Genomic DNA, 10,530 nt, shown 5'->3' with positions numbered 1-10,530 from the left:
TGGTCTCATGGCTCCATTAGCAGGATGTGGGGGGGAGATCCTATCCCTCCAGTCCCCACCAGTTTTGGTGTCCATCTTCCCCAGGCTGATCAAGGGGACACTGGCGTCCCTGAACCGCCAGATCCCACACTGTGTCCAGCTCTGGTCCGCAGGATCCCCACACACAATGGCCTTGCTGGCCCCACTTCCTCCTATTCTCACTCAGCAACTCTGGCAGGAAGCCCCCTGCAGGCCTGGGAGGGGAGGGGCAATTCTGTGGGCCTGTTACCCTTAGCCCCTCCCCATCCCACTCCAGGGGGGGACCGGGCCTCACAGCAGGGCCTGGGCCTGGCTGGACAATACATCCTATCCCAACCTTCTCCCAGCTGGGGGGGCAGCTGAGTGGTCTAAATTATACCGACTCTACAGTTCTGGGAGCAGCATGGGATCTAGTGGGTGGGCTAGGAGCCAGGGCTCCTGGGTTCTATTCTCACCTCTGGGAGCGCAGTGGGGGGTCAGGGTTTCTATTTCCATTTTGCTTATTTTTTTTGCCCCAAATGAGTGCAGAGGCCTCCGCAGGCTCCAGGACTCCCATGGCTGAGTGCCCTTGGGGCACACAGTGCATGGCAAATACCAGTCTGTTCCTCTGCCCTGACTCCTGTCCCCCCTAGTGTTCACCAGTGTGTTCTACAGCTGCCAATCCCTGCTCTGCTGTCAGCCCCCAGGTTTGTGCCCCCTACACTGGAATGGGGTGGGGGAGGTAGAGGCAGACTGGGAAGGGGCTGCCAGTTCTTCCCAAGCTGACAGCCCATCCCCTCTCACCCTCCCTTCCCAGCTGGGGTGGGCATGGCTATAGAAGCCCAGCCCTGAGACAGGATTGCTCAGTGTTTGGCAAGAGAAACCACAATGGAAAGGGCTTGGGTGGGCTTGGGAGTGCATCCCTAGGGCTGCCGGACAGGAGTGAGGGGCACCAGCAGGGCTTGGGGGAAGGCCCAAGGCTGGACTGGCAGAGGGCTGTGGGTCAGGATTGAGGGGCACCGGCAGGGCTGGGGGGAAGGCCCGGGGCTGGGGTAGCAGGGGGCTGTGGGACAGGAGTGAGGACCAAGATGTGACACCCTGGTTCAGATGTAGATTCTGCTGAGTTAACAATGAGATGGGGGCTGGTGATTCAGCCGCTGACTCAGAGGCAGCTGGTTTTGTATGGGGCAGTGGGGACACATTGCCCCCCCACACACATACACACACTTTGGAATGGTCACATCAACCCCTGTGGGTGGGGGGTGGGGAAAGCGCTCATCCTGATCCAGACCTGTGTTTGGAGCATGGCAGGAGTCCAGGACTGTGGCTCACTGACAAGCAACATGTGACATGTGTGTGGTTGCACACGGTGCACATGAGCTCACCATCAACTGCCTGTGGCTGTCCAGACACCCTGCCACACGTGACACACACACAAGTGACAGGCAGATGTGTGGCCACAGGCTTGTGCACCCGCCTATAGCTGTGCGTGAGTAGTCACAAGGGAACCAGGGGGGAGGCCTATGTCCATGTGGCTTGCATGTGTGTGACCCTGCCAGGCAGGGATCCTTGTGCCAATGCCTGTGCTGGCGTGTGCACTTTTGCAGGAGGGCGCATGTGGCAGGAGGCCCCTGCCCGGGGCTGGGGGGAGCTGGCTGCTCTCTGGGCCTGTCCGGCCGTTTCTAAATTTGGGGTGGTGAATTTTCCACCCCGGAGCGCAGGCGGCTCCGATGCCAGGACCCAGCTCAGCTTACTGGGTATTTATACCCGCTGAGCCTGCGGGCAACTATGTGAGCAGGGGGGTGGGAGCAGTTCAGTGGGGGAGGGGCAGAGGGGTTGGGCTGGGGAAGTTGTGGGGAGGGGAAGGGTCCGTCTCCAGTCTGGTCTTAGTTGTGACCCCCAGTTGTGATCCTCTCCCTCCCCATACTGTGTCACCTCCCCTGCCTCGCCCCCCCCTCCTGCCCAGGACTGAGATAACCCAGTTCCTCAGGGAAGTAATGGTGTGGGGGGGTATCCAGAGAAGGGGCATAGGGGTGCAGTGGGAACTTTTTAATCGACCTCAGATCTATTTACCACTTCTCCCGCCCCTACAAAAACGGTGTCCCTCAACTGTGAATCCCTGGGTGTTGGGGGGGCAACTGCTGTCCACCTCCCAGGCTGCCCCCATCTGCACCACCCCCACACTATCAATCCCCCACTCTTCCCGTCCCCCCTCACTACCCCCAGCTACCCCCACTCTTTCCCCATCCCCTTCATTTAGCCCCCTCCCATTCTCCCCATCTACCCCCGACTCCTCACCCCCATGTACCCCCAGCCCCAATATCAGAGCCCCTCCCCCCATCGCCCCAGACGTGTCTGGGCTAAAGCGCCCACCCTGGTGGGTCGCATTTCCAGTAACGGCCCCATTTACCCCCCAGCCCCGCCCTGCCGCCCATCCCTGCCCCCTGGCTGGGGGGAGCCGGGCTCGCGCCTTTCTCTGCTTCTCCTTTCGCCTCCTTCTGCTTCTTGTTTCGTCTCAGCGCGAACTTCCTGAGCGGGGCGAGCCCGGCCCAGCCCAGCCCAGCCCGGCCCAGCGCTCACCCCCGGCGCCCCGAGTCCCGGGGAGGGGCGTGCGGGATCCAGGAAGCGCAGACACGGCCGGCCGACAGGCGCTGGCAGCCTGGCACGGCTCCCTCGGCCCCTCGTTCGCATTCGCCGGAGTTTTCCCTTCTCTCCCTGTCGGACTCGGACACGGGAACCGAGTTGGAACTGATCTGCCCGGCGTCTGGCCCGGGGGCAGAGAGCGGGACCGGGGCGACACCGGGGGTGAGAGCCAAGCGCCCCCCGGGATCGGGGTGTCCGGGCCGGGGGGGGGAGACAAGAACCCCCCTGGTGTCGGGGGGGAGCCCAGTCCCCCAGAGCTCGGGGTGTCCGGTGGGAACCCAGCCCCCCAGGGATCGGGTGTCTGGGGGGAGCCCAGTCCCCCTCAGGTGTCGGGGCGGAGCCCAACCTCTCAAAGATCGGGGTGTCCGGGGGGAGCCCAGCCCCCCTAGGGATCGGGGTGTCCGGGGGGTAAGCCAAGCCACCCGTGATTTTTCGGGGAGCCCCGTTGGCTCGGTGCCCGCATCCAAGCCGTCGCCGCTCGGGTGTCGTTTTCCGGCAGCCTCGGGGTCTGGGACGATGGGCATCGCGGGGCATCGACCGGGGCCGCGGGGGCAGCCGTGACCTGAGAGGCGCCTGGTCCGGCTCGGCGGGGGGCTGCTCCGCGGGATCCCCTACGAGCCGCGATGAGCTCCGCGTGGAAGAGACTCCAGCGCGTGGGAAAACGCGCCTCCAAGTTTCAGTTCGTGGCCTGTTACCAGGAGCTGATGGTGGAGTGCACCAAGAAATGGTGAGTGGGGCCAGCCCCGCCCTGGGGCAGACACGGCCCGGCTCGCAACCAGCCTTGCGTGGGGCACAGGTGGGCAGGGGACCCCAGGGTATTTAATGGGGCAGAGGTGCGCATGGGGGGACCCCAGTATATCTAAGGGACAGAGGTGCGCATGGGGGGACCCTAGTATATGTTATGGGGCAGAGGTGGGCACGGGAGACCTCAGTATATCTAATGGGGGAGAGGTGGGCATGGGGGACCCCAGGATATCAAAGGGTTAAAGGTTGGCTCGGGGTACCCCAGTATATCTAAGGGGGAGATTAGGAATGTGAGGATGAGGGGAGGATTTGGGGGGGGGTTGTCACAGGGAGAGGGAAGCTCTTCTCAGCCTCTTATTTTTGTTTATTAATATGAGTTAATTAATCAAGGAGACTTAAGGAGGGGGCCAGGTACCTCTGGCAGGGGTGGGGGGGATTAACTCTTTCTTAACTGACAGACCCCAATGGGGGACAGGGTGGGGGTCAGTTGTTTCACTCTGGAAATGTTTTTTCCCCTATTTTAGCCATAGGAAGGGAGCCTCCCAAAATACTGTTGGGAGGGGTGACTGAGTGAGAGGAGCCCAGGTTGTTGTCATGGGGGAGCTGTCAAGGCTGGTCTGGAAGATGGGACACTCCCCTCCCCGGTCATGGTGGGGAAATTTGGGCATCTTGGGGAGGGGAATTGAGGGTGGAAAGGGGTCAGTCCCCACACTCCAGTTTATAGTGGTTGAGACTCCCCCCTCCTACTCTGACCCCATGTTCCTGCTTCCACCCCAATGCTCCCCATTTCCAAATCTCCCCCCTGCTGAGCCCAGCTCCCTTAGTAGCTCCTGGGTCAGAGGGGGGCGCCTTGGGGCTGGCCTCTGCACAGAGATGTGAGGAGGCCTGGTTCTTGTGGAGCTGGGAAGGGTAATTGTAGAGTTGGTGGTTCAGGGGCAAAGTCTGAGGGCCCAGTCCACTGTGGCACTTGGTTGATGCAGACTGCTCCCCTCAGGCCCAGGTGGCAAACCAGCCACAGGTCTTCCCCCCGCCCCATGCCACCTGTGGAGGTGTCCCTCAGTCCATGCAGGGCTTGTGTGGGAGGGGAAATCTAGAGCTGAACCTAGGACTCAGGGACTAGCAGGAGGTAGGGGCATCCCTCCAGGATGGGGGGCAAAGCAGAAGAATTGAGAACATGCTCTAGAACACAGGGATTGGCAGAAGGTGGGTGTCTCTCAAGGCTTGGAAGAGGGGCTGGGGCAGGAGGAATCTAGACCGTGCACTAGACCATGGGGAGTGACAGGTGGTGTTGGCGTTCCTCTAGGATTGGGATATGGTTGGAGTCTAGAGCATGCTCTAGAACATGGAGATAGGGGGAATCTCTTAATGTCCTGTTTTAGGGGGTGGCTAGAGCTGGAGACATCCCCTGTGATTTAGGGGGAACCTAGAAGTGGAAAGATCCCCCTCTCCCAAGCTCTGGACCATCTCCATGGAAATCGGAGGAGCCAGCAGGGGGGAGAGCTGGTGGGATTTTTTTTAACTAAAATGACCTTAAAAGGGATTCATGGAAAAATGATAAATATTTAGTGACAGCAGCTAAAAATAGAATCAGGAGGGAGGGGTAGGGGCCTGGGAAGGGGGGCAGAGGAGGGGGGCAGAGAGACTGTAGGAAGAGTGGGCTTATTGGGAGGGGGGGCAGGATAAAGGCCTCTCTTTGGGATTAGATCAGGGGCCCTTGCAGAGCAGAAGTGTTCCAACTGGGTCCCCCAGGCCCCTCCCCTTCCCTTAAAATCCCGCCCTCATATGCTCCTTCCCCCCCTCTCTGTGGTTCCTCCCCACAATCTCTCTCCCTCAGGGTCTCCTCCCCCTTTCCCAAATGCTCCTCCCCTTTCCTCATTGTCCCTCCTCTTCCCCCCATGACCCCTCCCTGTTCTCCAGCCCCACCCTCATGCTTCCTCTCCCACCTCTCCTGTTGCCATGCCCCAGGGATTTCCCCCACCACGATCCCTGGATGGGGCCCAAAGCCCCAGCCTGGTGGGTATCTCCCTGCCCCCTGGGCTCCGGCTACCCCCGATCCAGGCCTGTGGAGGAGTTAGGGGGGTATCAGGTTTCCCAGCAAGACACCAATTTAGCTCAGCACCTGCACAGATGCTCTGATCTCCGACCCTCTCCTGACAGAGCTAAATTTAGCCCCTTGGCCACAAGCCCAGGAGGGAGGAAGGTGCTTGTAAACTGGCCCAGGTCTCAGAGCAATGCACCTGGCCAGGGGCTCAGGGCTGGAGTTGCAGGGGGCTGCAGGTTGAGAGTGAGGAGCTTTGGCAGCTGGGAGGGGAAGCCCAGAGCTGGGATAGCAGGGGGCTGTGGGCCGGAAGCGAGGGGCACCGACAGAGCTGTAGGGGGGGGAGGCCAGGGCTGGGCTAGCAGGGGGCTGTGGGCCGGAAGCGAGGGGCACCGACAGAGCTGTAGGGGGGGGGGAGGCCAGGGCTGGGCTAGCAGGGGGATGTGGGCCGGGAGTGAGGGGCACCGGCAGAGCTGAAGGTGAGGGAAGCCAGGGCTGGGTTGCAGCTGAGCTGTGGAGGGGCTGTGAGCTGGGACTGAGGATTTGCTACAAGATGAGTGTGTTTATATTTCCACTCCTACAAGAGCTAAGAATACCCCACAATGGTCAATGTTATGACAGTGCTAGGATGGGGGAGGGGTGCCTCCTGGGTGTCCTGGCAGGGCTCAGAGATTCTGGCTAGCAGGAGGTTTAGAAACTCCTGGGTGGGTGGTTGTGAAGGTGCCAGGTTGGATGGGCCCATGGGGCTGCTCTGGGGCTGCCCGCTGACCTTGGGAGGGTGCCAGAGTGACGTCTGTGGGTTGGAGGTGAAGGGCCTTGGCTGAGATTCTGGGAGAGGGGGGACCCTGGGAATCAGTGACAGCATCAGGGTGGGGGAGTGAGGCCTTGACTGACACAGACAGATGGGAGCTGACCTGTAGACTCCATAGCACTTCAGGCCAGCCCAACCCCTCTGGGAGCCCAGGGCTGGGATAGGAAGGGGCGGCAGGGCCGGCTCCAGGCACCAGCTTAACAAGCAGGTGCTTGGGGCGGCCAAGGGAGAGGGGCAGCACCTGCGGCAATTCGTGGGCGGCAGGTGGGCGGCAGGTCCCTCACTCCCTCTAGGAGCGAAGGACCTGCTGCTGAACTGCTGCCGCCGATTGCGGCTTTTTTTTTTTTTCCCAATTGCTGCTGCTGATCGCGATCACGGCTTTTTTTTTTTTTTTTTTTTTGCTTGGGGCGGCAGAAATGCTGGAGCCGGCCCTGGCTGCAGGTCAGGACTGAGGGGCACTGGCAGAACTGGGGGGGAGCCCTGGGGCTGTGTGGTGGATGCGGGGGAGGCTGGGCCCTGTTCACTTGTATACACCTGCTGTCAGGATGTTCCCAGCTTTTTTTCATGTTGTAAGTGGTGATGCTGGGGGATGGACTGTGTAAATAAACAGGGTGAGCTGCCATTAACCCCACCCATCTGGTCAGAAATTCCCCCCCAGCCATTGCCTCCCTGCCCCACCAGCTCACAGTCAGCTAGAGCAGCAGTGACACCCCCCGCTCTGCCAGCCACTGGCCTGTGGCCAGAAACTCCCTGTACAGCTGATGAGTCGAACACCATGTCCAGTCGGCAGTGCTACAATGTGATAAACCCACTGGCAGCCAGTGCCCTCCCCAACAGCTGGGCAGCACCCCACCTTAATAGCCCCTGCGCCCCACCCCAGAGGCAGTTGCATCTCAGCCCTGGGTGTGTGATCCTTGGATATACAGCCCTGTGCCCTTCCCCTCAGGTGGATGCATCTCAGACTGGTGCATAGGGGCTGCAGAGGAGTTGAGGTAACCTCACATACAAGCATGCTTTGGAAGTGTGTCTCAGTCAGCCAGGGCCGGGCTGCATACACAGAGTTTCCAGAACGTCCCTTTGCAGTAACAAGAAGCCTTCAGCTCTTCCCTGGTGCCTCCAAGCCAGGAATTCCAGCCTTTATAGCCTGTAATGAATTACACCACTTTGCAGCCCTGTCTGTATCCCTGCTAGGGAGTTAGCAAACTGGGACACACACAGACTCACCCAAGGTTGTGCAAAGGATCTGTAGCACAGCCAGGAATGGAACCCAGGAGTCCTGATTTCCAGTTCCTCCCTCCCCATCCCCCTGCTGTAACCCTCCAGACCACTCCCCTCCCAGAGCTGCAGATAGCACCAGGATTCCTGATGCCTGCCCAACTCCCCCCCTCACCCCAACCCCTAGACTCTATTCCCCACAATGTCTGCAGCGTTTGGGGCGTATGAGTGCAAGCAAGAGCCAGCCCCACCCCAGGGCCTGGCCCATGTGGCTGTTAAAGATACAGAGCAAAATGTCTCGGAGTGAGAAGCTCTGATGTCAAGGGGTGAAGCAGAGGCATTGGGTGAGAGAGGGGGGTGCCCGGCACCTCTTAAGGACTATGACACAGGCCTCAGACTCCTGGCCCAGACAGTGGCCTGCAGGGAGAGCTGGGCTGGGATCCCCACACTCCTTGGCGATGTGAACCATGGCGTCCACGCCTCCTGAGTAAACACCCCATGTACAGGCAAACGCAGCTTCTCTGGCTACAGAGTGACTCACTGGTTTGTACCATGCTAGGGCTGGCTGCTCCTACCTGGACTCGGGAGACTGGGAGCAGGGTGGGGAGTCTGGGGGGGGCGCTCTCCCCTGGCAGTCACTGCTGACCCCAATGCCCCAGTGTGGTGCTGTGCAGCAGGGGGTGCATACCCCTTGCATTCACTGCGTTTTTCTCTCCAGGCTCCTTCCTCCAATCCTTATCTCTTTCTGCCCCAGTGTCTCTCACTCAGTGTGGGGCGAGCAGGGGGTTCAGGCTGGGCCACACCCGCCCAGCAGCCAGGCGGGGAAGATAAAAACTCTCCCCACCCAGCTCTGCAATGTGCTGCTCTGTGGGCAGCCCAAACTGGGAGCAGTGTTCCAACCTCTAGCCCCCACGCCCTTCCCAGAGCTGGGATAGAACCCAGGAGTCCTGGCTCCCAACCCCTCCTGAGTTAACCCACTGGCCCCCACTCCCCTCCCCAAGCTGGGGTAGAACCCAGGTGTCCTGACTTTTGCTCTAACCAGGGGGGGTTACTGGGTGGAGGGGGCCATTGTTCAGATCTGGGGGGGTTGGGAAGTGGGGGATATTGGGTTAAATGGACTCCTACTTCCAGGGCCTGGGCAATAAGGGGGAGAGTCAGTGGAGCTGCACAAAGGGGGGCAGTTCTGGGGGCTGGCAGAGGGGTGAGGGGGGAAGCTTTTCCATGGGACAGGTGGTGAGGGGCAGAGGGTGAGGCTGGGACCTTGGTCACCTGCTACCCTGATCCCAATGGGAAGGGTTGTGGGGAGGGTCCTTGGGAACTTATTTTGTCTTCCTCCCCATCCCTCCTAATTTGTTCATTCGTTCCCTCCGTCTCGCCCTACAGGCAGCCAGACAAGCTGATTGTGGTTTGGACCAGGAGGAACCGACGCGTCTGCTCCAAGGTGGGTGGATTCAGGATGTCCTCTCTGTAAGGGGGCCAGCTCTGCTGCAGCCCCGTGGTGGGGGGATTGGCCGGCTCGGGGGGCAGGGAATGGGACATGTGGCTGTTCCCCCTTTGGGTGTGAGCTCTGATCTGGCTGTGTGTGTTCTGCAGGCTCACAGTTGGCAGCCGGGGATCAAGAATCCGTATCGGGGGATGGTTGTGTGGATGGTGCCGGAGAACGTGGATATAATGGTGACGCTGTACCGGGTATGGCAGCTGCTGCTTGCACAAGCATGCTGTTGCGCACACACGCTTATGCACCCCTTTGTACTGACACGTGTGTTCTTACACTGGCCTACGCACTCCGGCACAGGCACTTGCACCAGCACACGAACGGCTCTTACCCAGATGTGCGGCTCTTCTGTGGTTGGGCCTGTGTTTGCACAAAAGCTCACGGTTACACACCAACTCACAGCCTCCCATGCACTGCTGTGCCTGTCCGCTCCTTTGTGTACCTGTTGGTGTACATTGGGCACTCACACTTGCAGTCACACACCCATCCACACACCACTGCGTGCAATCTCGCGGGGCTGGCACACACTCAGGCCTCCCTTCGTACGATCCTGACAACACACTCACACTGGCACCCTTGCGTATAACTCCCCCCATCTCCCAGTGCAACAAACAGTGCAAAGCCCCTCTCATCTTTTGCCCCATCCCCCCCACAGGACCCCCACGTGGAGGAGTATGAAGACAAGGAATGGACCTTTGTGATTGAGAACGTACGTCCAGGGAGAACTAGAGCGCGGTAACTCAGGGCTGGATGACAGCGGCCAGGCAGGACATGGGATCTTCCATCGCAAAGCCATGCAGGGCTGCCAATTGCAGCTGCCTGTGGGGTGGTATGACACTTCCCAGGGCGCATGGGCTAGGAGGCACCTCACCACCCCCTGTCCTTAGCATGAGGGACCCTTGTCTGTGCCTATTGGGGCCCAACTCCACCAGTCACAGGCAGCATGAGTAACCCCCGGCCGACGCTGTCTCGCTGCAGGCTAGCAACAGGCCCGCTCTAGCTGCCAGCCCTGCAAACGTCTCTCTGGAGTGCCCAGCCCCTGCTCCGCTGGACACTCCCAGTGTTCGCTGATACGCTGCTCCCAGGGGGACAGGACGCCCCAGCTGAGATCACCACTCTGTGTAACACAGCATTCAGCCATGCACCTAGTGAAACCAGGCGTCTGTTTAATTAACAAAGATTAGAGTCTCAAGAAGTAGCAAGTGAAGGTGTTGGAAACAAACAATAAACTCATAACTCGCCTTCTCGAGCCTAGACTTACCTAACAAGTCACTTTCCTGTCTAATGAAGAGTAGCTCCCCCGAGAGTCTTCCTCCCAGTGTGTAACAGCCAGGCTGGCTGTGCCTCTCTGTTCATAAGAGGATGCCCCCGGCAGCTTGTCTTTCCCTGGCTGCATATTTCTTGTAGAGTTTAGCAAACTTTTGATTAGCTTGAGGCGTAGTAATGCTAATAGGGTATCCGCTGGGAGCCATACAGGACGTGCCACACACAGGAGCAGGCAGGGGAGAAGCATCTCTTACCTCCTGCTGTTCGTCACCTTCGGGTGACCAGCCCCAATTCCCAGGCCGTAAGAACATAATTGTTATT

The 10,530-nt window shown here is 59.8% G+C and overlaps 1 protein-coding gene and 1 long non-coding RNA gene across 8 annotated transcripts in view; one reads left to right on the top strand and one right to left on the bottom strand.

The window, feature by feature from the left end:
• The first annotated feature begins 3,235 nt into the window (after positions 1–3,235).
• EHBP1L1 (EH domain binding protein 1 like 1) overlaps positions 3,236–10,530 on the top strand; it is a 28,460-nt gene continuing 21,165 nt past the window's right edge. For 4 of the 7 annotated variants that reach the window (XM_065553050.1, XM_024100289.3, XM_024100291.3 and 1 more), the window contains exons 1-4: positions 3,236–3,367; positions 8,832–8,889; positions 9,042–9,137; positions 9,599–9,652. In XM_065553050.1, coding sequence (XP_065409122.1) covers positions 3,264–3,367; positions 8,832–8,889; positions 9,042–9,137; positions 9,599–9,652 — 312 coding nt within the window. In that variant the 5' untranslated portion in view covers positions 3,236–3,263. Of the gene's footprint in view, positions 3,368–3,882; positions 5,398–8,831; positions 8,890–9,041; positions 9,138–9,598; positions 9,653–10,530 lie in introns of those variants that run through there. The other 3 variants (XR_010589415.1, XM_065553047.1, XM_065553048.1) reach the window with 3 other exon arrangements.
• Positions 3,705–8,348, bottom strand: LOC135972857 (uncharacterized). The gene is made up of 2 exons (XR_010589420.1): positions 8,024–8,348; positions 3,705–7,377 (listed from the first exon to the last, which is right to left on the bottom strand). It is a non-coding gene; the product is annotated as an uncharacterized LOC135972857 (long non-coding RNA).

The sequence above is a fragment of the Chrysemys picta genome, chromosome 7, assembly GCF_011386835.1.
Source record: "Chrysemys picta bellii isolate R12L10 chromosome 7, ASM1138683v2, whole genome shotgun sequence".
Classification (NCBI taxonomy): Eukaryota; Metazoa; Chordata; order Testudines; family Emydidae; genus Chrysemys; species Chrysemys picta.
The sequence above is the reverse complement of the archived record's forward strand: the minus strand, read 5'-3'. Positions and strand labels throughout refer to the sequence as shown.